Source organism: Caretta caretta, chromosome 23 (genome assembly GCF_965140235.1).
Source record: "Caretta caretta isolate rCarCar2 chromosome 23, rCarCar1.hap1, whole genome shotgun sequence".
NCBI classification, from domain to species: Eukaryota; Metazoa; Chordata; order Testudines; family Cheloniidae; genus Caretta; species Caretta caretta.
Window position 1 is genome coordinate 13,695,908 of NC_134228.1, and position 22,383 is coordinate 13,718,290.

At 63.9% G+C, this 22,383-nt stretch overlaps 2 protein-coding genes across 7 annotated transcripts; both read left to right on the top strand.

Moving 5' to 3' along the window:
• Positions 1 to 334: 334 nt before the first annotated feature.
• JOSD2 (Josephin domain containing 2) lies at positions 335 to 2,094 on the top strand (the record flags this gene model as incomplete). Its single annotated transcript, XM_075122629.1, is given in 2 exon segments — positions 335 to 529; positions 1,689 to 2,094. Coding segments are annotated over 2 exon segments (295 nt in total), but the record flags the coding sequence as incomplete, so codon positions are not given.
• A 514-nt stretch (positions 2,095 to 2,608) lies between these two features.
• LOC125628322 (RNA binding protein fox-1 homolog 3) lies at positions 2,609 to 21,451 on the top strand. Of its 6 annotated transcripts, none has more exons than XM_075122477.1 (12): positions 2,609 to 2,995; positions 7,794 to 8,027; positions 15,240 to 15,383; positions 15,665 to 15,718; positions 16,211 to 16,303; positions 16,578 to 16,661; positions 16,931 to 16,984; positions 17,481 to 17,613; positions 17,847 to 17,886; positions 18,612 to 18,673; positions 19,086 to 19,158; positions 19,631 to 21,451. In XM_075122477.1, the coding sequence occupies exons 1-12, from the start codon at positions 2,909 to 2,911 to the stop codon at positions 19,752 to 19,754; spliced, it is 1,182 nt and encodes a 393-aa protein (XP_074978578.1). In that variant the 5' UTR covers positions 2,609 to 2,908; the 3' UTR covers positions 19,755 to 21,451. The 6 variants fall into 6 exon arrangements, with proteins under 6 accessions (XP_074978578.1, XP_048689247.2, XP_074978580.1 ...); XM_048833290.2 differs by having other exon boundaries at positions 2,611 to 2,995; positions 16,578 to 16,638; XM_075122479.1 differs by lacking the exon at positions 2,609 to 2,995 and adding an exon at positions 6,963 to 7,070.
• The last annotated feature ends 932 nt before the right edge of the window (positions 21,452 to 22,383 follow it).

The window sequence follows — 22,383 nt, forward strand, 5'->3', positions numbered from 1 at the left end:
CTCTGAGAGTAGGGCGACCAGGCAGCAAGGGTGGAAAATCAGGACCGGGGGGGGGGGGGGGATGGATAGGTGCCTATATAAGACACAGCCTCCCCCAAAAAATCAGGACTGTCCCTCTAAAATCGGGCCATCTGGTCACCCTAGCTGAGAGGCCAACGTCGGCCCTGAAATACCCTGGGCCTGGAGGATGCTCCCTGCCGCCCCGGGGCCTCCTTGTCCGTCTGCTTTCCCCTCCCCGCTGTGTGTCCACCATCGTGTCCCCCTCTGGCTGTTTCTCTGGAGCAACCCCTCCTTCGGTCTCGGTGTAACCCCTAATTCTGCCCCCCGCCGGCAGGCCCCTGGAGCAGCTGGCGCTGAGCCGGGTCTACGGCTTCATCGTGAACGTGCCCTCCAACGTGTCCCTGGGCTTCGTGTCCCTGCCCGTGCGGCGTAAGCACTGGATCGCCGTGCGCCAGGTGGGAGGCACCTACTACAACCTGGACTCCAAGCTGAAGGCCCCGGCCTGTGTTGGCGGAGAGGGGGAGCTCAGGTGTGGGGGATGGGTTGGGGGTGGCAGGGATGTGGGGGCGGGGAGGGGGAACTCAGGGGTGGGTGACGGGCAGGAGGATCTGGGGGCAGGGAGGGGGAGCTCAGGGTGGGTGATGGGCAGGGGGTGGGGGAATCTGGGGGTGGAGAGCTCGGGTGGGTGACGGGTAGGGGGAGCTGGGGGCGGTGTGGGTGGAGCTCAAGGTTGGGTGACAGGCAGGGGGTGGGGGGAGCCGGGGGCAGGGAGGGGGAGCTCAGGGTAAATGACAGGTGGGAGGGGGTGTGAACAGTGTAACACTGTTGTGAAAAAAGCAAACCTCATTCTGGGCTGTAGCAGCAGGAGTGTGGTAAGCCAGAGACGAGGAGTGATTCTTCCGCTCTGCTCCGTGCTGAGACAGTCTTGGCTGGAGTATCGGGTCCAGTTCTGGGCGCCACGTTTCAGGAAAGAGGTTGACAAACTGGAGAAAGTCCAGAGGACAGCAAGAAAAAATGATGACAAGTCTAGAAAACATGAGCTCTGGGGAAAGATTGAAGACCTGGGGCTTGTTTAGTCTGGAGAAGAGAAGCCGGAGCGGGGACATGAGAACAGTTTGCAAGTACAGAAAAGGCGGTTACAAGGAGGAGAGAGAAGAATTGTTCTTCCGAATCTCTGAGGACAGGACAAGAAGCCGTGGGCTTAAATTGCAGCCAGGGGGGTTCAGGTTGGACATTAGGAAGAACTTCCGAGCTGTCAGGCTGGTGAAGCACCCGAATAAATTGCCCAGGGCGGTGGTGGAATCTCCGTCACTGGGGATTTTTAAGAGCGGGCTGGACAAACCCCTGTCAGAGACGGTCTAGATAATACTTAGTCCTGCCGTGAGCGCAGGGGACTGGACTAGGACACCTCGCAAGGTCCCTTCCAGCCCTACGGTGCTATGTGGGGGGGAGAGGAGGGTGGTGCAGGCATGGGGGGGCAAGCGGGGGCAGGTCACGGAGAGCTGGGGGGGGGAAGGGGGCACGGGCAGAAGTGGCTGGAGTGCAGAGAGCAGAGCTAAGGTGCGGGGGGGAGGGCGTCGGGGTCTGGACGAGGGGGCCGTGCAGGGCAGGAGCGTGGCGAGATGTGTAAGACGGGGTGCAAAGCAGGGGCTGCTCTGACCCCCCCATCTCCTTGCCCCTCCCCCCAGGGCTTTCCTGCAGGATTTCCTGTCCCAGGGCCCCTGCGAAGTGCTGTTGGTCGTATCCCGGGCCGTGGAGGAATCCGGTGGCTGGTTGAACCCGGAGTGACGCTGCGGATACCAAAGATCCTGACTGTTCGTAGCAGCCTTGCCGGGGGGTGGGGAGGGGGGCAGGACCCACACGCTGAATCCAGCTTAGGCACAGCCCTCCCTGGCACTGGCATCAGATACCCCATCCCGCCTGCCCTGAGGAGTGCACTGGGGGGGGCCCTTCACCCCACGGGCCCTGCAGCTGGAGGAGGCACCGTGGGGCCACAGGAGAAGCTGGCTTAGGGTGCCCGGCCCCATTTCCCTGGTGCCTGCTGGGCTCGGCTACAAGTGCTTGCAAAGTTTATGATAAAGGACACAACGCTGACGCTGCCTTGGTGTCATTGCTTGGGGTGGGGACGGTGCCGGGTTTCTTTGCGGGGGGAGGAAACTGAGGGCAGCGCGGGGGGTGGGAGCAAGGGATGTGGGGTCGGGGGGGGTCACCCAGCTGAGACTTTGAGATCCCTGGGTTCTATGCTGCTAAGGTGCAGACAGGCCCTTTCCGCTCCCCACACCTTTGGCACCTGCTTCCAGCCCCCCAGGGAAGGGTCCCAGCTCCCTGCCCCCCTCCCTTACTCAGTGAACCCCTGGTGAAGATGGTGCCTGTGTGGCAGGTTGGAGCCCCCTGGCGATTGTGCTTTCACCACTGGGGAGGTGTCTTTGTGGGGGTGGGGGGATTGGGGCTGGGCTCCGTCTGGGGCTGGGGCCTGTCGCTGGCCGGGGAAGTCCCTGGGGCTGGGGGCGGGCGCCGGCTGCGGAGAGCTGCGCGTCTGTGCCAGGCACGTGGCGGTCTGTGCCCAGGACTTGTCTCTCACCCCTCCGCCCGCGCGGGGCTCTGGAGCAGGTGCTTGGGAACAGCTGGGAGCAGGAGCCGCTTTTGGGGTCAGCCCGGCCCTGTCTCCGAGGAGGGAGGTGGGGGGGGGCCCGGGCCCCCCGCACCTGGAGCAGCGTCACCAAGGCCCGGCAGCTGTCGGTGTCGCTCAGTGGCACCGTCCCAGCTGCCACTCAGCCCCCGGCTCCCTCCCCCTCCGCCGAGTGCCAAACGCACAGCTCGGGGCGGAGAGACGGACCCCGCTTAGCTGGCTGCCGGGGCTGCGGGACCCTCGCCGTGCCGCCCGGTGTGGGGCCGGGGCCTACGAGCCATGCTGTCCTCTCCGGCCGTCGTGCTACACCCGTACAGCCTGCCCGTCTACCCGCAGGTGCCCCAGTGCTATCCCGGCCTGGTTCAGGTACCCGCTTCCCATCTGTGTGTGTGTGCGTATCTGTGCCCCCCCGGCAGTGACCGGCCAGGCCCGGGAGCCAGGAGCCCCCCGGGGGAATTCGAAGGGGCGTCTGTAACACCGCGCACCTGTCAGCACCGCAGGGAGATAACCCCTTGCTCCCTGGATTCCTCGTCTCCATTCGGGGGGCCTCCGTCTCCCGGGAGGTCAGATAGCGGAGACGGGTGGCCATGTATGGGAAGAGCTATTTGCAGCTCTGGGGGAAGGCTGGAGAGGCCGGGCCTAGTAAATTCAGCTTCTCCGGGTCTGAGAGTTCCCCCAAGGGCTGCAGGATTCACGCCTTCTGCCCTTACCCTTGGGGGTTTGACCTTCGAGCAGAGGGATGCTCGCCCACCTCTGCAGCGGGGCAGGAGCCCTTGCTGGTCTGTGCTCCCCCTGGCCTGGTTAGCCCCGATGTAAGTCGTGCTCAAAGGTCCCCGCCCACGCCACCCCCTGCCTCTCTCGCTGGAACCCCGCTGTGCCTTGGGGCTGCACGGAGGGGACTGGATGAAAGGGGCACAGCTCCATCTCCCAACAAAGGAAGGGGCCAGAAACTCACAGCTCGGGGGGATAACCAGCTCCCAGGGGAAACTTCCCCCAGCAGCTCCCTCGGGTCGGGGTTTGCCCCCAAAGCAAGAGGAAGCAGGGGCGCCGTCCTTTCTGCTTCCAGCCTGTCACGCTCTGGCTGATCGCATTCGCCATATCAGTGGGCAGCCCGTGCTAAACTTGTGCTCTCCGCACAATCATGTAGCAGGGAGTTCCACAGGTCAAGCCGGAGGGGCATTTTTCTCAGGTCCGGTCTGAGTCTGCTGCCGTGGTGTTTGGCCAACTTGGCCCCTGGATGTGGCTTTCCAAGATGGGGCAGGTAGCGGCACCCCCACCCCCAATCCCTGACCCCTTGCTGCACCTGTCTCCCCCCCACGGGCACCTCTCCTGAGACCCATCGCCGATCCCCGCCCTTCGGAGCCTGTCCCACGTGGGAGGGGGCTGTTGTCAAGTGCGACATGAAGGGGGGACCCAGCCCCTAGGGAATGGGGGAGCTGAGGACATTGTGTTTATGCAGCCCTGCCCCCACTCCCGGGTTAGAGACACCCCAGGGGCAGGGGTGATGAGGGTTTGTGGCATCCCTGTCCCTCCCCCCCATCTCTCCCACTCCTCCAGGGGACCGGAATGCAGAGGGGCAGGGCCCATGGGCCTTTGTCTCCCCCCACATCTCCCCCTCGGCCCCCCTCCCCACCAGGCCTTGAGTGATTGGGGAAGATGTTGCTATTTATATCCAGCCAGATGCCTTGATAGCGGCTTCTAAAAGCAGCTGTTGGGGCTGGGGGGGGGGAGACGTGGATGGGAGGGTCTTATCTATGTATGAGAGGCTGGGCCCCACATGGGGGGTGAGGTTGGCAGATTAAGCCAGTGCTTAGGACCTGGAGCAGCAAGATCCCCCCCCCCTTCACTTTTTATTCTAAGAACCTGCCTGTTTTAGGATTGTGGGGGTTTTTTTGGGGGGGGGGGGCAAATATTCTTGCTAAGGGCCCTCACTGGGCCAGCACCGGCTCTGATTTTATCCCCCCTGCTCCCAGCATTCGGAGCGACCCGTCTGCAATAACCCCCCCCCAGCTGCAGCTGTTCCCCCCGCTCCGTCAGAGCTCTGCCTCAGGCCCCAGCCGCTTCTCGGGGACCCTCTGCTGCCCCGCAAGGAGGACCCCCGGGGGCTGTCGTCTCCACAAAACTGTCCCGCGTCCGCTCGCCCCGTCTGCTTGACAGCGGTTGGCTTGGGACGCATCACTGCGGCCGAAAGCCGTGGGGAAGGAGCCACGGGCCCTGCCTCGAGAGCGGGAATGGGGGAAAGCCTGGAGGGTTTAAGAGAAACGTGCCGGAGCCGTATAAACCAGGGGTGGCCAAACTTGCTGCCCTCCGAGCGGCCCACGGCAACCTTCAGAGGCTTCAAAATCACGCCTGCCGGAGCTCGGGGCTTCTGCCCGGTGGTGGGGCTCGGGGCTTCTGCCCTACAGGGAAGGGGGGCCCAGGGCTCTGCCCCATGGGAGGCGCCTGCCGGGGCTGAAACCCCCAGGCCCCTCTCCCCGCAGGGCAGAAACCCCAAGTCCCCCCTCCAGTCTGGTAGGCGGAGAATGGGCAGGGGCGTGGGGGTGGGGGTGGGGGGGCTCTATGGGTCACACTTGAACTTAAAGAGCCACACGTGGCTTGCGAGCCATGGTTTGGCCACCCCCGATTTAAACCCTCAGCTCGGCCATTACGCCGGCTACGGTTTTGGCTCACCAGACGTTTTCCTGCCGCTTTATTATACAGTCATTCCCCCCCCCCCAGAAAAAGGGTGTTTGGGGTGGGGGGAACCGACCCCATCTGGAGCCCAGGGGACCCCAAGTCTTTGCGTGACTGCCGGAGAAGTCAAGTCCGGGCATTTCGGCCTTTGGCAGGCCCCCGCGTCAGCCCAGGGCCCAGTCGCCAAGTCGGCGAATGATGCTCCGAATCGTGGCCGGGGCCTGGTGGCGCAGCAGGTGCCATGGCGCGAAGGCAGCGGGGGGCCGGTCCCCGCGGGGGCCAAACGGCGCTGGGGGCTGAAGCCCCTTTACCCTGCCGGACGGGGACCTCAGGGCCAGGGCTGTTCCCATCTAGTGCGAGTGGCTATTACAAAGGAAACAACCTCCCCAGTCCCCACCCCGGTTAGCCCAGCGGGGCACAGGCCAGGTAGGGACCGGGCTGAACCCGGGAGAGGTTCAGATCCCAAAGGGGTGGTTGGGGGGAGGCAGGTGTGTCCGTGGGGAGGGAGAGAGGGTATGTGGGGGGAGGTCAGTGTGTGTGTGTGTGTGTGGGGGGGATGGAAGAATTCTTGTGTAAGGAGAAGGAGGGAGATGGGGATGGAGGGAGGGGTGGGGATGGATGGAAGGAGGGGTGAGTGGGGAGATGGAGGGGTGTGCAGGTGGGAGGGGTGCGGAGGGAGATGGAGGGAGGGGTGGGGATAGATGAGGGAGGGGTGAGTGGGGAGATGGAGGGGTGTGCAGGTGGGAGGGGGTGGAGAGGGATGGATGGAGGGAGCAGTGGGGGGAGGGAGGGGTGGGGATGGGTGGAGGGAGGGGTGAGTGGGGAGATGGAGGGGTGTGCAGGTGGGAGGGGTGCGGAGGGAGCTGGAGGGAGGGGTGGGGATGGATGGAGGGAGGGAGGGGTGAGTGGGGAGATGGAGGGGTGTGCAGGTGGGAGGGGGCGGAGAGGGATGGATGGAGGGAGCAGTGGGGGGAGGGAGGGGTGGGGATGGGTGGAGGGAGGGGTGAGTGGGGAGATGGAGGGGTGTGCAGGTGGGAGGGGTGCGGAGGGAGCTGGAGGGAGGGGTGGGGATGGGTGGAGGGAGGGGTGAGTGGGGAGATGGAGGGGTGTGCAGGTGGGAGGGGTGCGGAGGGAGCTGGAGGGAGGGGTGGGGATGGATGGAGGGAGGGAGGGGTGAGTGGGGAGATGGAGGGGTGTGCAGGTGGGAGGGGGCGGAGAGGGATGGATGGAGGGAGCAGTGGGGGGAGGGAGGGGTGCGGAGGGAGATGGAGGGACCCCTCACTTCCCGCCCAGTCCCCGGGGAGCAGGGTGCTGCGTTCACCCCCGCGCTTGGGGTGGGGGCCAGGGGGCAGCGAGTAGGGCGGGGGCTGGGGCAGGGACACTGACTCCCCAGGTCTGTGAGGGGCCCCTGGGGGGGCAGGTTCTCCCTGGGAGGGGGTACTGAGGGGGGGTGTCCCGGGGGGGGCCCGGCAGATCCTGCAGCTGTCGGGCTGCTCCCTGGAGGGTTAGAAAATCCTCAAACAGCTGAAAAAGGCCATAGCCCAAATAGGGTCGGGGGGCGGGGGGAGGGTCGATAAGGGGCAGCCAATGGGACGCCCCCCCACAGCCCCTCCCGCTCCCCATTGGCTGCTGCTAGGAGGGGAGGGGTCTGCATCCCACTGGCCTTATAGCCCCTGGGCTGGGGGACAAAGGCTACATCCCCCCAGCATCCCCCAGCCGGGCCGGCGGCCCCAGGCAGCTGCTGGGATGGGGCTGGTGCTCAGTGTAGGTGGGTCGAGTGAGGCGGGTGGGGAGCCAGGACTCCTGGGTTCTCTCCTGGCTCTGGGAGGGGAGTGGGGGCTGGTGGTTAGAACAGAGGGGGGCGGGGAGCCAGGACTCCTGGGTTCTTTCCTGGCTCTGGGAGGGGAGTGGGGGCTGTTGGGTTAGAGCGGTGGGGGCGGGGCAGGGCTGGGAGCCAGGACTCCTGGGTTCTTTCCTGGCTCTGGGAGGGGAGTGGGGGCTGTTGGGTTAGAGCGGGGGCTGGGAGCCAGGACACCTGGGTTCTCTCCTGGCTCTGGGAGGGGAGTGGGGGCTGTTGGGTTAGAGCGGGGGCGGGGCGGGGCTGGGAGCCAGGACTCCTGGGTTCTTTCCTGGCTCTGGGAGGGGAGTGGGGGCTGGTGGTTAGAGCAGAGGGGGGCCAGGAGCCAGGACTCCTGGGTTCTTTCCTGGCTCTGGGAGGGGAGTGGGGGCTGGTGGGTTAGAGTGGGGGGGGATAGGAGCCAGGACTCCTGGGTTCTCTCCCCAGATCTGGGGGTGGGGGGAGGTCTAGTGATTAGAGCAGGGGTGGGGGTGGGGAACCAGGACTCCTGGGTTCTATTCTCAGCTCTGCCGTCGTCGATGTCCGATTGTTACTCCGGCCAGGGGGCCCCTTTCTCCCCAGTGCTAAGTGGGGACTGGGGAGGGACTGGCCCCCTGCTCCGGGTCTCACTTCTCCTCTTCTTTCCCCCGGCAGGGTAGCCAGGATGCAGCTGCCCCCGCCGACCCCATGACTCAGACGTACCCCGCCCCGTACCCCCCGGCCCCGGCCCGGCTGGCCCCGCCGTTCCGCCCGCCCGGTGCCCTGCAGGACTACCCGCCGCAGCCCCCCGCCGAGCACGGCCTGTGTCTCTACCCGGCTGGCCAGCCCCCCCCGGAGCACGCCGCCCCGCCGGAGCCCCTGGGGCCAGCCCTGCCTCCTCCCCCCGCGGTGAGTGCCCGGCCCCCTTCGCCCTCCCACCCCCTCCTTCTGCTGAGTGTCTCAGGCCCCACCCCCAGGTATCCGGGTCCCCTTCCCTGTGCCCACCTTCCCGCTCCCCCCAGAAACCCCTCCCCCGGGAATCCGGCCCTCTCCGGTGTCAAGTGGGCAGAGATGTTGGCATGGGGCCTTGGTAGCTGGAGGTGGCCTAAAGGCTCTGCCCCCCAGGGGGTGGGTCGGGGCATGGTTGGGGCTCACAGTGCTGTGGCTATTCTCTGCCCCCCAGGGCCCATAGGGGGAGGATCGGGGGGGGGCACTATGCTGTGTCTGTTCTCTGCCCCCCAGTGTCACCCATCGGAGGCGTATTGGGGGCATGGCTGGAGGGCACCGGTGTCGACTCCATAGCGGCAGAGGGGCTGGGCTTGCCCTGGCCCATGTGGGGCTGGGATCTGGGGCCACGGGGGACGGGAGGAATATGGCCTTGGGTCCCTTTCCAGCCCCCCCCCCCCCGGTACTGGTGCCCCCGCTCGGCCCACGCCAGCCTAGGGAAGGGGTTAATCTCTCCAGCCTGGGGTGATGGGGGCCCAGGGGTGTTTGGATCTTAACCCCCCACCCCCCCTCCTTGCCTGGACCCTCAGCTGCCCAGATCTGTGCGTTTGTGGGGGGAAAGGGGGGGCACGGGTAACCCAAACCCCGAGACCCCTTGGAGATAAAATGCGTTTACGCCACAGCCTTGGCTGACAGCCAGGTGCCCTCAGCCCCAGAGGCCCGAGGTTCGGTGTTACACATGCCCCCCGCCTCACCCAGTGCTGGGGGCTACGGTGACCCCCCTTCCCCCCCCCCGGTCCTCCGGTCTCGGGGCAGCTAGGCGTCCTCTGGCCTGGGCTCCGGAGCTCTCTGCCCATATTGGGTCATGGACTCGCCTGCCCTGCCCGGATCGGATTCCCCCCCCCACACTGCCGGCAGCTGTTTATCTCCACATGGAACAAATGGTGCATTCCTGGCCCCCCCGACCCCCCCACGCCCAGCCACAAATGCACAAACAGCTCCGGGAAGGACGCGGTGTCCTCAGAACCCCAGTGGGAAACAGGGGCCACGCCCCCCCTTCCCTTGGGAACCCCAGTGAGACACTTCCCTGCCCTAGGGAGCCCCCCTCACTCCCCCCGAGAGTCTGCCCCCCTCTCGTCATCTGGGCTGCTCATCAATCCGGATCGTGCCCCTGCTGCTTGGGGTCCCCAGACAGACAGCACGGACATGGGGGTGGGGGAGAAGGTGGGTGGCTGCATGGATGCCCTTGGACACCCCCTAATCCTGGGGCTGCTGATTCAGGGCTGGAGCCCTGAGGTGGGTGCTGAGAACCAGTGCCCCCCTTCCCTCACCCCCTTCACCCCGGGGCTTTTGCACTGATTGGGGATCTCTGGTGCCCCCCACCTGCCCCCTACACCCAGAATGGGGTGGCACAGAGCCCTCCACTCCCCCCTACTCAGCCCCCCCCCGCAGATTTCAGATGCCTCTGTGCCATAGAAACAGTCCCCCACACCCCCACCCCGCTCAGCAGCAACCGACCCTGCGCCCCCCCCCCCCACACCAAACCAGGGGTGCGGCCCCTTTGCCAGATGAGAGCCTTCCAGCCCTGGGGTGAGAGCGACGCCGAGGGACCAGGGACGGTAAATGACGCAGCAGCCAGCAGCGCGGTACCGATCACGGGACCCCGGGAAGGGGCTGGGGGGCAGGAGAGCTGCGTACCGTAGATGGGGGTTGGACAGCTCCCCCAGGCTGGTGTGTGTGGAGCGGGAATCCAGGAGGTCCGGGCTGAGTCTGGAAGGAGCTTGGGGGCAGCAGATTTTGAAGGGACCTTTGTAGTTGTGGGGGGGGAGGGGTCCCCCAGAGTCCTGGGTTTGTTGGAAGCTGTCACTTGGGCACTCTCTGTTTGCAGCACCTTGTGGAGCCAGCAAGGGGGGGCCGTGCCCCCCCAAAGGCAGACGCTTTTCCCCCCTTGCCAGGCTGAGCTGGTCGCTTTAGACCCGTGACATCAGCATTGCAGCCCCCCCCCCCACCCCGGTGCCCCCCAAAATCGTGAGATGAGCAAAACAGCCAACAGCGGGTTCTGTGCACTCGGCCTCAGGTCCCGTTTCCCACCTTTTCTCCTCAGCCAGGTGGGCGAGAAGCATCCAGGTTTCTGAGGGGTTTTTATATGGTCAATGCTTGTTGAGATCGGCTCATAATCACATGACTCTGAGACCTGGGGATTTAAGAGAATGGCCAAATAGTGGGAGAGTTTGCAACAATGTGCTCGAATCCTCTATGGACTCCCGACAGACTGGGTCTCGGGGATTCAGCGCCGACGTGGGGGGTGACTGGGCAGGGCATGTCTACACTATCAACTTCAGCCGGCCAAGGTTCCTGCCTCCCTCCTGGGAGCCTCCCTGCTGCTGAGAGTGGCTCTTTTCCCTCCTCTTCCTCCTCCCCGCCGAGCATGGAGCCTGGCCGGGGAGTGCAGGCAGTTATGGGGGCCGCGCGGACCCTCCACCTGCCCATGGTGCAGGGCAGCTGAGAGCAATCCCTGACCTGTGTCTCCGGCCCCCGGGCTCCCCGCCCGGCCCAGGACAGGTGGAGTTGGAGGGTCCATGCCGGCACCCTACAGCTCCCGGCCTGGCTCCTATCATCGTGGCCCCCTGCCCCCCACGGCCGGAGCCAGGTCAGGGAGAGCTGCGCGGGCAGCTGTGGGGAGTCTGGGTCCCTCCACCTGCCCTAGGCAGGGGTCCCGGGCGTCGGGGACACAGGCAGGGGGCTGCTTTCTCCCCAACCCCACTCCGGCTTGGCTGGGGGCAGGGCCTCTGGGGCGGGGGTCAGGCGGGCCCAGGCCCTTGGGGGGAAAGGGGAGGGGTTTGGGGGGGCCTCAGGGTGCCCCCCACTTTTGGAAAGGCTCCAGGGCCCTTGCGTGGGACCAAGGCTGTAGTGTGCACCGTGATGTAACTGCTTAAGCTCTGCAGCCGAGCGTTCGCCTCCTGCCCGCCGGGAAATGGGTCCTCGAGGCCTGGCTTGCAATCAGAAAGATCTTTGCCCGTCGAGTGGCACCTGGAACCCCCCCCCCCCGTGAGACGCTGCGGCTACGCCCAGATAAAAGCAGGGCCCGGCTCTCATGGGGGGGTGTTGGGACCTTTATCCACCTGGAAAGGCTGCAAAATTTACCCCGCCCCCGAGCCGCGCCCGCCAACCTTCCCAGCCCGGCGAGGAGGGAAGGCGGCGAACGCTCGCGTGGGATAAGATCCCCGGGGCGCCCGTGCGAGGCCTGGCGGGGGGCGGCGGCTTGTTCCTTCTCCGAGGGCCTCTCCTTCTGCGGCAGCCGGCGGATCTGACTCCTAGCGATGTGGCGAATGACTCTGTCTCTTCCCCCCCTCTCCGGCTAGGGTCCCCCCGGGGTGTTGGCAGCGGTTCTGGCAGATCTCCCGGCAAAAGCAGGTTTTTGTTCCAGGCATCTTGGAATTCGTCACGTTTCTCGGGCCTCGTAGCATTAATCCGTGATCCGCGTCGATCATCCCTACTCACCCCCGGCGCCGCACCTGCCTGCCTCAGTTTCTCTCTGCACCCCTCACCCCCCCGTCCCCCCTCCCGGCTGGATACTGTCCCTGGGCTTCGGTGGGGGCGATCTCGGTTGAACTTGTCTTTAAGAGTGGAGCGACTCCAGGGCTAGGTGACTGGTGCATGCAGAGCTGGGGGAGGGAAAGGGAGGGCTGGTGGGCGGGGGGGGGCATAGCTAGAGAGAGGGAAGCTGCCTGGGTCAACCCCCTTGCCCAGGGCAGAGCATCGGGTTTGGCTGCAGGGCATCTGACCGTTCATGTGGCGAGGGAAAGGGACGCTTCAAACAATCGTGCGCACACACAGGCCGGCATGTACCCACCCCCGTGGGTGTATGTACATTGCACACCCCTGCACGCTGCACAGATGCTGTACACACCTGCGTGGTACGCGGACGCACCGACACTTCACATACAGTCAGGCCGTGCATGCACGCCCCTACTCCCATGCGTGTGAGCTGAGTGTGCACACCCACGCTTCACTCCTATGCACGGGGGTGTTTGCACTGCAGATACCCCTGCTGCGTGAGCATTGCACCCCCCAGACCTGCACATGCCCACTGTGTGCACACGTGTTCACCCCCACGCGCCCTCACCATGCGCATGCCCACATTTGCACGCAGCCCCATGCCTGGGCTGGTACATGGGCATGTGCGCATCCCCCCCATGTGCACGCCCACCCCCGTGTGCACGCACACCCATGCACACCCACGTGCACACACATCCCCCCCCCGCCCGCGTGAACGCAGGGAGAAGGTTAAAGACAAGTTCAACCCCGTCTCTCCAGCCGGGTTAATCAGTTTCACGCCTTCTGACCTGGCGGCTGTGCTCCGGGCGGTGGGCGACACCCTCCCGGCGGGCGGACGGACCCCGGATGCGGCATCTTGGCCCGTGCATTGGAGGATGTCTGAGATCTGAGGCCTTGGGCTGAGCTGAGCCGTCTGCATGGACAGAGGAGAGAGCGTCCGTCCCTGGGGGCGGGATTCCTTCAGCTCCTAGCGCAGTGAAAAAGCCGGTCCCGGCCCCCTCTCCCCCACTAAACCCCCCTGCTTCTCTTCACTAACTGCCTTGCTTGTGCCGGCGTGTGTGCTCCGGGTACTAACCCAACAGCCCGGGACCTCTGGGTGTGTTCATGCCTGCTCCCCGACGGCGGGGATCCGAGCTCAGCATCTTGCGCCCAGCAACGGGGCACACCTGGCTCTCGGCGTGGGCCCGTGGAGGCTGGGAGCCAGAGGCCCTGAATCTCCCTGGATCCCCTCTCCCCCTCGCCCCGGCTTGTACGCTGACGGGGCCGGAGACCCCCTGCTCCTGGGCCTGGGAATCAGGAGCCAGAGCTGCCGTCTCGGTCCCGGCCGGCGTCGATGCCGGGGGCCCAGGGGCCCGTCTCCACGGCTGGGGCAGTTCTTCAGGTCCTTGGATCCTGGTTCACACGCCACGCTGCAGGGGATGGAGGGCGTGGGGACGGCACTTGCAGCTCCCCCAGCAGGTTTCAGTGGCTCAGATCCGACTATCTGAAGGAACATGGGCGTGAAATACTGAACCTGCAGTGAAATGGTCAAGGCTGTTCCCTCCGCAGCTCCCCAGTGCAGAGGTGCTGCAGGACAAGGGTGGTCAGGGTGGGAGGGGAAAGGGGAATATCAGTGGGGAGAGGTGTAAAAGGGACTCCTGGGGTCCCAGGGTAGATAGCAGGAGATCCTGATGTGGTGGCAAAGGGAGGGAGCGGTCACAAAAATGAAATGCCTGTAAACTGCATGGAAACTTTTTAAAATCCCCCTGATAGAGGCTCCAAGTATATGAGTCCCCCAAATTTAAAGAAAAAGGTAAGAGGACCCCTCCCCCCAAAACAAACAAACCCTGTGCCCATAGCTAAATAACTGAGGTGTGATTAGACACGAGAGGACGTCTTTCAAAAACCAGAAGTCAAATTCTACTGAGGAAAATAGAAGCATCAACTCTGGCAAGTCAACCGTAAAGGTAAAATTAGGGAGGCCAAAAAAGAATTTGAAGAGCGGCTAACAAGACACAAAACTAGCAGCAAAAAAAATTTTTAAAGTACATCAGCAGCAGGAAGCCTGACAAATAATCAGTGGGGCCACTGGCCGATCGAGGTGCTAAGGGAGCCCTCAAGGAGGACAAGGCCGTTGTGGAGAAGCTAAATGAATTCTTTGCATCGGTCTTCACTGCAGAGGATGGGAGGGAGATTCCTACACCTGAGCCATGCTTTTTAGGTGACAGATCTGAGGAACGATCCCAGATTGAGGTGTCGGTAGAGGAGGTTCTGGAACAATTTGATACATTAAACAGCAATAAGTCACCAGGGCCAGATGGGATTCACCCAAGAGTTCAGAAGGAACTCAAATGTGAAATCACAGAACTGATAACTGCGGCAGGTAACCGATCGCTTAAATCAGCCTCTGGACCAGGTGCCTGGCGGAGGACTGATGTATCTCTGATTTTTAAAAAAGACTCCAGAGGCGATTCTGGCAATTACAGGCCGTTAAGCCTGACGTCAGTAGCAAGCTCTAGTAAAGAACAGAATGATCAGACACACAGATGAACATAATTTGTTGGGGAAGAGTCAACGCGTCTTTTGTCAAGAGAAATATAATCCCAACTCCACATCCAAAACGAGGGGATCTAAATTAGCTGCTGCCACTCAAGAAAGAGATCTTGGAGTCATTGGGGAGAGTTCTCTGAAAACACCCACTCCGTGTGCAGCAGCGTCAAAAAGGTGAACAACGTTAGAAACCACATGGAGATGGATAGATAAGAAGACAGAAAAGATCATAATGCCACCATATAAAGCCATGGTCCGCCCACACCTTGAATACTGCGTGTAGTTCTGGTTGCCTGATCTCGAAAAAGATATATTAGAATGGGAAAAAGTACAGAGAAGGGCCACAAAAATGACGAAGGGTATGGAACAGCTTCCAAACAAGGAGAGACTAAAAAGCCCGGGCCTGTTCAATATAGAAAAGAGATGTTTAAGGAGGGGATACGATAGAGATCTATAAAATCACAAAGGGCGTGGAGAAAGGAAGAAGGGAAGTGTTATAACTTCACTTGACATAACACAAGAACCAAGGGTCACTCAGTGTGATTAATAAGCAGCAGGTTTAAAATAAACCTAAGGAAATATTTCTTCACACAGCGCACAGTCAACCTGTGGAACTCCTCGCCAGGGGATGTTGTGAAGCTCAAAAGTAGAACTGGGTTAAACAAAAGGAGATAAATTCATGGGGGATAGATCCATCAATGGCTATGAGCCAAGATGGTCAGGGATGCAACCCCCATGCTCTGGGTATCCCTAAACCGCTGTTTGCCAGAAGCTGGGAATGGGCGACAGGGGATGGATCACTTGATGATTCCCTGTTCTGTTCATTCCCTCTGGGGCACCTGGCACTGGCCACTGTCGATAGACGGGACACTGGGCTAGATGGACCTTTGGTCTGACCCAGTCTGGCCGTTCTGATGGGATCCCATTGTGGGGGTTAACGGGGAATTCCAGGGGAGGGGGGATATCAGGGAATCCTGGGGTGTGTGTGCATGTGTAATGGGATCCTGGGGCTCCAGTGGGGGTTAGCCGGGGATCCCAGCGTCTCTTTGCCCCAGCTCTGTCCGGTTTATCTCTTGGGGTTCCCTCCAGCCTGCTGAGGAGAGTCCCGCAGCCGCTCTCAGCCCAGATGGCCAGGAGGCGGAGAGCGAAGACGGCAAATCCCAGCCCAAGCGGCTGCATGTCTCCAACATCCCCTTCCGCTTCCGTGACCCCGACCTGCGGCAGATGTTTGGGGTGAGTTCCACGTGGGGGTGTAGAGCTCATGGTCCGGGGGTTGAGAGATGGGGTGTGTGTGTGAGCGAGCCCCGTGGTGATGAGGGGACAAGGTACCACCTGTGGCCCAGATGGCCTCGGGGGGGTGGGGGTTGTGTAGCACCCATGGTCCGTGTGTGTGTGTGTGTGACACCCAGGGCCCTTCTAGGGCCCCACAGTTGGTCAGGGCCCCACTGGGTTCTGGAGGGGTCGGTCACTGATTCCTGTCTTGTCCTCTCCGCCCGCCCGCCCCCCTTTTCAAGCAATTCGGGAAGATCCTAGACGTGGAAATCATCTTCAATGAACGTGGTTCTAAGGTGCGGAGGTGCCGGTGTGGGCGGGGGGGGCGGGAGGGGGAGGTCCCAGCAGGGGCTGGTGGTGGCGGGGGACGTTCCTGGCCTTGCTGAAAGGGGGGGGCAGCCGCTGGATTGTCCGGAAGCGGAGCCCACCCAGTGGGCAGCGCCCGCCCGCTGTGGCTCGGGGGCACGGTTGGGTTTCTGCAGCCAAGGCTTTGCCCCGGGCTGGCCGCGGTGCTGACCCCCGTGTGGGAGGACCCAGAAGGGCGCGAACCGGGACGTGGGGCAGGGAGGGACGCGGTGTGTGTGTGTCACTGGGCGGAGGAGGAGCTGTGTGGGGTGGGAACCCCTCGAGCCCGAGGGGGACAAAAGAGGGGGACGTGGCAGGGTTTAAAAGCCCCCAGCGGGGCCTGGCCAGGGCAGCCCCATGACCCCTTGTGTCCCCCCCCGTAGGCCCCCCCCTCCCCAGCCAGCCGCGGCCTCATCCTTCCCCGGCCTCTCCCCGCCCTGCAGGGTTTCGGCTTTGTGACCTTCGACAGCAGCCAGGACGCCGACCAGGCGCGAGAGAAGCTGAACAGCACCGTTGTGGAGGGCAGGAAAATTGAGGTCAGTGCCCCGTGGCGCGTTGGGGGGGGGGAACCCAGGTGGTTTCACTCGGGGGGGGCAGCTTTGCTCTGTGCCCGGCTGGTGCGGGGGGGTGTGTGTGTGGGGAGCTGGCACAGGGAGTTTGCTCGGGGGCCTGTATTACGGGCGGGACCCCCTGCGCGCAGGGCAGGGGTGGGGTCCGGTGTCTTGGCTCTGAGCCCCGGGGCGGTGTGGGGGGGGGCAGGCTCTGCCGTGACCCCAGACTCGCTCACCTCTCCCTCCCTCCCCCCGGCAGGTGAACAACGCCACGGCCCGTGTGGTCACCAAGAAGCCTCCGGCAGCGCCTGCGGTGAACGGTACAAGGGGGCGGGGGCGGGAGGTGAGGTGTGGCTCCCCCTCCCCCCCCCCCGGCAGGGCCCCCCCCCCCGCCCCCCAGCCTGGCTCAGCCACGCTGCAGGCCCCTCCTGCTGCTGGCCCCCGTCCCACGGCGGCCCCTGTCTCTGACGTGCCCCAGGCAGGGTCTGTGGGGAGAGGCCGGTGCCCTGGGCCGACCTGGGGGGTGTGGGGGGGGGGCAGGGAGGGAAGGGGGCTGGGGCCCCTCCGTCCGCTCTGATGCTCCCCCTTCTCTCTGTCTCCCTCTGCGGCTAGGTTGGAAGATCAACCCCTTGGTTGGCGCTGTCTATGCCCCCGACCTCTACACAGGTGGGACTTCTCCTCTCTCCCTCCTGCCCTTGTGTCTCCCCAGCCTGCCCCCCCCGGCCGGCATCTCCATCCTCCTGGCCCGTCCTGCCCCACGAGGATTTTCTCTGTTCCTGCCCCCACTACGTCCCCTGTCACCTGCTTTGCCATGATGCCCCCCATCACGGGCGGCGGGTGAACCCCCCCCTTTCAGGGAGGCTAGCCCCTCCCCTTTCAGCCTGAGGCCCTGCCCCTACATCTCCCCCCGGAGCCCTGAGCCCCCTCCACCCCCCACCATGGCCGGTGGCGGGCCCGAGCCCCCACCAGTTTTGGGGGAGGGGGGAGCGAGGGCTGCGGCTCAGGGCAGAGCGTGGGTGGGGCCCCCCACCCCTCCCCTGGCCGATTATACCCACTGCCCGTGCCTGCCCCTCCCTGTCCCTTTCCCATCCCCCTGTCGCCCCCTATATCCCCCCCGCCCCCACTCACACCCTGCGGTGCTGACCATCTGCTCTGTCCCCAGTGGCCACCATCCCCTACCCGATGGTGGCCCCGGCGGCGCTGGCCTATCGTGGGGGCCTGCGGGGCCGTGGCCGAGCCATTTACAGCCCTATCCGGGCAGCTCCCGCCCCGTCGCCCGTCCCTGCCTACGGGAGGTGAGCCAGCGGGGCCGTGGGGGGTGCCGGCGGGAATGGATGTTTGTGGGGGGCGTGGGGGTTGATCCTGGTGGTCGGGAGGGCGGAGGGGGCATAGGAATAAAATTTTGGAGGGGAACTTTCTGTGCCCCCCGCGGCCGGAGGAGCTGGAGCTGGGGCGGGGACGTAGGGGAGTGTAGTCAGTGCTGGTGGGGGGCTTACGGCCGGAGCTGATGCATCTCCTTTCCCCACAGTGTGGTGTACCCGGATGGGCTATACGGCACCGACGTCTATGTAAGTCCCTGGCGCGCTGGTGGGCGTGTTTGTGTGTGTGTGTGGCGGGGGGCGGGGGGGTTATACCCGGACTGTACCAGTGCGGGGCACGTCTCCCCCCCCCCCTCCCCCCAGGTCCCCTGTCTCTCTGGGCTGCTGCGGGGTCATCCCGGGCTCCTGAATCCCTGCCCCACACTCCGGGGAGGGGTGTGTGTGTGTGTGTGTGGGGGTTATACCCGGACTGTACCAGTGTGGGGCACGTCTCCCTCCCTCCCCCCCCCACGGGTCCCCTGTCTCTCTGGGCTGCTGCGGGGTCATCCCGGGCTCCTGAATCCCTGCCCCACACTCCGGGGAGGGGTGTGTGTGTGTGTGAGGGGGGGCGGCTCAGATTGTGCCAGCGTATGGGGCTGGGGTTTGGGAATCCGCAGTGGCCAGGGCTCCGTCTGTCTCAACCTCAGAGGGAGGAAAAGGGGAGGGGTTACAGCCTGAGACTGGACACCCCCTCCCCCGCACACACCCCCTTAGTGCCCTCAGTGCCCCTTTCCTCCCTGGGGTGCGCACGGAGACTCCTGCTCCCCGGGAATGAGCTGGCGGACGGAGCCCTGGTCCTTCGTTGTGGAACAGGAGCGATTAGGGAAGCTGCCCCCCACCCCCGCCATGCTCTGCCCTTGGAGGCTGTCACGGGTGGGGGTGCAGGACCCAGGGGCTCAGGACCCAGGGCTCACCCCCCTTCTCGGCTGTTTCAGGGCTATGCAGCGTACCGGGTGGCACAACCCCCCGGGGCGGCCGCAGCGGCGTACACCGACGGGTAAGTGTCGGGGCGAGGGGAGTACCAGCCAAGGGCGCCGTAGAAGCGGGGGCCCCCCCGCCCCCCCGAGGCCAGCGCGCCCCCTCCCCGTCCCCCGTCCGGCCGTGCGCCGGCTGCCCTCTCTTCTGGCGCCCGCAGCAGCCCCTGGTGGGCGAAAGGTGTAACTGCAGCGCCTCCCCCCGGGAGAGTCAATTGTTCTGCAGGGGGAGAAAGTAATCGGGAGGGGACATGAATGCTGCCCTTATGTTCCTTTTTTTAAAAGTGCGGGGCCCGTTTTTCGGAGTGGGAGGGGCTGATTCCCCGCCGGTTCGGGCACTGGTGTGACCAGCTCCTCCTCGCGTAGCTGGCTGTGTGGGCGTGGGCACCCGCGCGTGCTCACTCCCGAACACCGGCCTCTGCTCGGTTCCCCCAGGTACGGCCGGGTCTACACCACGGCGGATCCTTACCACCACGCCGTCGCTCCAGCCTACGGCGTCGGAGCCATGGTGAGCAGCAGCCGGCGGGACTCCCCGGCCCGCGTCGGGACTGCCCCCCAGCCCCGTTCCTCTCCCTGTCTCACCCCACGTCAGGCTGGCACGTTCCGACGCCCTCGCCCCCTCCCTGCCTCACGGGTGGCCCTGCTCCTCCCTGGCAGAGGGTCTCCCTGAACGCGGCCCCCAGCCGACAGACTGGTCCTATCCAGGATGGGGGCTCTGCTCACGGGCTGAGGCGGTTGCCTGGACAGATCCGCTCATGCCCTTAAGCCCAGCCTGGCAGCCTCCCCCACCCTGTCCAGAACACCAGTCCCATCTGGGAGACCGCTCCCCCCAGACCCTGCCAGGCAGCCCGCCCCCAGACACGCACTCCGCCCTGCCTGTGCGCCCTCCCTCTCTCACCCCACCCATGCCCGCTTTGTGCCCCCTTATGCCCCACCCCACCGAACAGCTGATGCTAATGGACCCTTCTCTGCCTCGGCAGGCCAGCCTGTACCGCGGAGGGTACAACCGCTTCACGCCGTACTGAGGAACCAGGGGCTGCGAAGGCCGGCGGCCATGACGGGAAGGGGCCTGGGCAGTGGGCTCTGAGATCTCGGTGTGGATAGGGACAGGCCGGGGGGGGGCACTTTACATCAAGTCCCCTGCTCCCAACACAGAGTGTCCCGGACGGGTCGGGACACCCAGTCCAGCCCTAGCACCCCAGACCCGTTACGCAGAATCCCCCTGTGGAACTCCACCTGGCCCCAGCATCTGTTACCCAGATCCTGCCTGGCCCCGGTCCCCTGGCCATAGAGACAATGGGGTTGGTACATGCAGAGAGGGGAACACCGCTGCCCACCAGGGAGTGGAGATGAGGGTGAATTTGGCCAGTGTTTAATATCCGACGCCTGCATCACACCCGGGGCCGTAAGGGGGTTACCGAGTGGGGCTTGGTCTTTTCGATCAGTGGTCCTCAACCCTCCCTGCTGACCGTACCCCGTTCAGGCGTCCGATTTGTCTTGCCTACCCCCGTGTTTCACCCCTCTTAAAAACGACGTCAACCTGCTGAATGTGCTCGCCCCAGGGTTTACACTCAGCTGCTGCTCTGGTCAATATTTCCAACCCCTCTGGGGTTTTTAGAGCACGTTGGGGCACGGGAGGGACATACTCTCTGAGACTTTTAGCCCTGGCTTGCACACGTGAGTAAATGTCTAATACAGTGTGAATCCCCGCAGTACGTTACCGTAGAATACAGGCTAGAGAGCAGCATAAGCCAGGCCTCGTCTGTATGAAATGTTAACGACTTGGCTGGTGCTTTTTATGTCACCTGCTGTAAAACTGGACAACTAGCTAGCTGAGTGGACGTACCCCCCAGAAGACCTCAGTATCCCCCCCCCAGTTGAGAACCACTGCCGTAGAGGCTGGTGAAAAAAGAAAAGCCAGGGAAATTCTAAACCTGGGGCTCAGAGGCTCCTGGACTTTAAGGTCAGAAGGGACCATGGTGATTGTCTAGTCTGACCTCCTGCACAATGCAGGCCACAGAATCTCACCCACCCACTCCTGTAACAAACCCCTGACCTGTGTCAGAGCTACTGAAGTCCTCAAATCGTGGTTTAAAGACTTCAAGGTGCAGAGAATCCTCCAGCAAGTGACCCCATGCCCCACACTGCAGAGGAAGGCGAAAAAACCCCAGGGCCTCTGCCCATCTGCCCTGGAGGAAAATTCCTTCCCCACCCCAAATATGACGATCAGCTAAACCCTGAGCATAGGGGCAAGACTCACCAGGAAGGAATTCTCTGTAGTAACTCAGATCCCACCCCATCTAACATCCCATCACAGGCCATCAGGGCCCAGGATTGTGGCCAGAGGCCTCAGCTAAGCAGGGAAGATGGGACTGAATCTCCAGCATCTGGCCCCTGGGACCTGATGTTGACTGAATTCCTTTTCCAGCTAGTGCCCAGCTCTCCCCGCTGTTCACCCCCTACCCCGTCTCTCTCCATTTCTCTGCAGCCTTCTCCCCACCCGCATTGCTCCTGTCTCCCGCATGCATCCTGCGCTCTTTCGGCTCCGCACTGGTGCTGGGGGGGGGGGGTCTTTTGTGCTCAGCAAAGAACTAGGTAGGGGGGCCTGTCTGATGTGGTGTCCCTGGCTGGGGGGTCGCATTGACAGCAGGTTGAGTGCTGAGGTGTTTGAACCGTGGCGGATTTCAGGGTCTTCTCCCAGCCTCGCGCCCCAGCTCAGTCTCTCAGGGAAAGCTCGTGACTGCCAAAGTCTTTCTCCTTTCCCCGTTTTCTCGTGTTGTAATAAAGCTCTGATCTCAGTTCTTCTCTCTGTCCTTTCACACTCTGTCTCTCTCGAGCTGTGTTTCTGTCTCTCGCCTCTCCCTGCTCTGTCCCTTCCTCCCGCGGCTGGTTCCTGGCAGGAGTCCCGGCCCCTCGGCACAGGGCATTACAGCGAGGTCAACCCCCTAGCGGCTTCACCCAGGCCTGTCTTGGTGTCTGCAGGCGGGCGCAGCCCCCACTGCCCTGTGCCACCTGGGAGCAGGACCCAGCTCGTGGCAGGATGGGGCGGGTGAGATGTCGGGTCCCCCCCCACAAGCTGAACCAGTCGTATGGAGCAGGAAAGCCACACGGGCAACCGGGATAGACCTGTCCTCAGTGTAGGGCTCCTGGCTGCATCGCTCCCCGTCAGGTGCCCGCCACCGTGAGGTTGCCTCTGTGGGCCCAGAGGCTCAGACCCTGGGGAAGTGAGAGCATGGAGGGCTTTACTCCCTGCTGCCCCCGTGGGGTCACTGACAGCAGTCCCGTCCCCCCACCCTGCATTCAGGGTGTGGCCTTTCTCATCCTGCCCCCCCAGCATTTCCTGCTTTGTGGGTTGTTTCACAGTGGGCCAGGCCTGCTGGGGGGCTGTATGTGTGTGTGTGTGACAAACCCTAGGGCAAAGGCAAGGGGGGGGGCAATGCAGGGACCCCTCTGTCTGCGCCGACGTGGCTCGGGATCTTTCTCCCCTTTGCTCGCCCGGCTGCTTACGCTAGCTCTCCCTCGCTTTAGCTCCAGCCCGCTCGCCCCCGCCTTGCTCGCCTGCGATGGTGCGTGTCTTTCGCTCGCCCAGCGGCAGGCGTTCGCGTCCGCTCCTTCGCTGACTGAGCCCTGCTCTCTCCGGGCGTCTCCTCCCAGCGCTGGCCATGCACTCACCCTCCGGCACGCGCCTCTCCGCTCCAGTCCCTCTCCCGTGCCTGCTCGCCCGCACGCTTGC

Bases quoted from the DNA above. Each gene is read 5' to 3' on its own strand.
- LOC125628322 (XM_075122477.1), top strand. From the start codon at position 2,909: ATGCTGTCCTCTCCGGCCGTCGTGCTACACCCGTACAGCCTGCCCGTC. The intron at 15,719-16,210 runs GTGCGGAGGTGC...CCCGCCCTGCAG, and splicing joins TCAATGAACGTGGTTCTAAG to GGTTTCGGCTTTGTGACCTT. The intron at 18,674-19,085 runs GTAAGTGTCGGG...CGGTTCCCCCAG, and splicing joins GCAGCGGCGTACACCGACGG to GTACGGCCGGGTCTACACCA.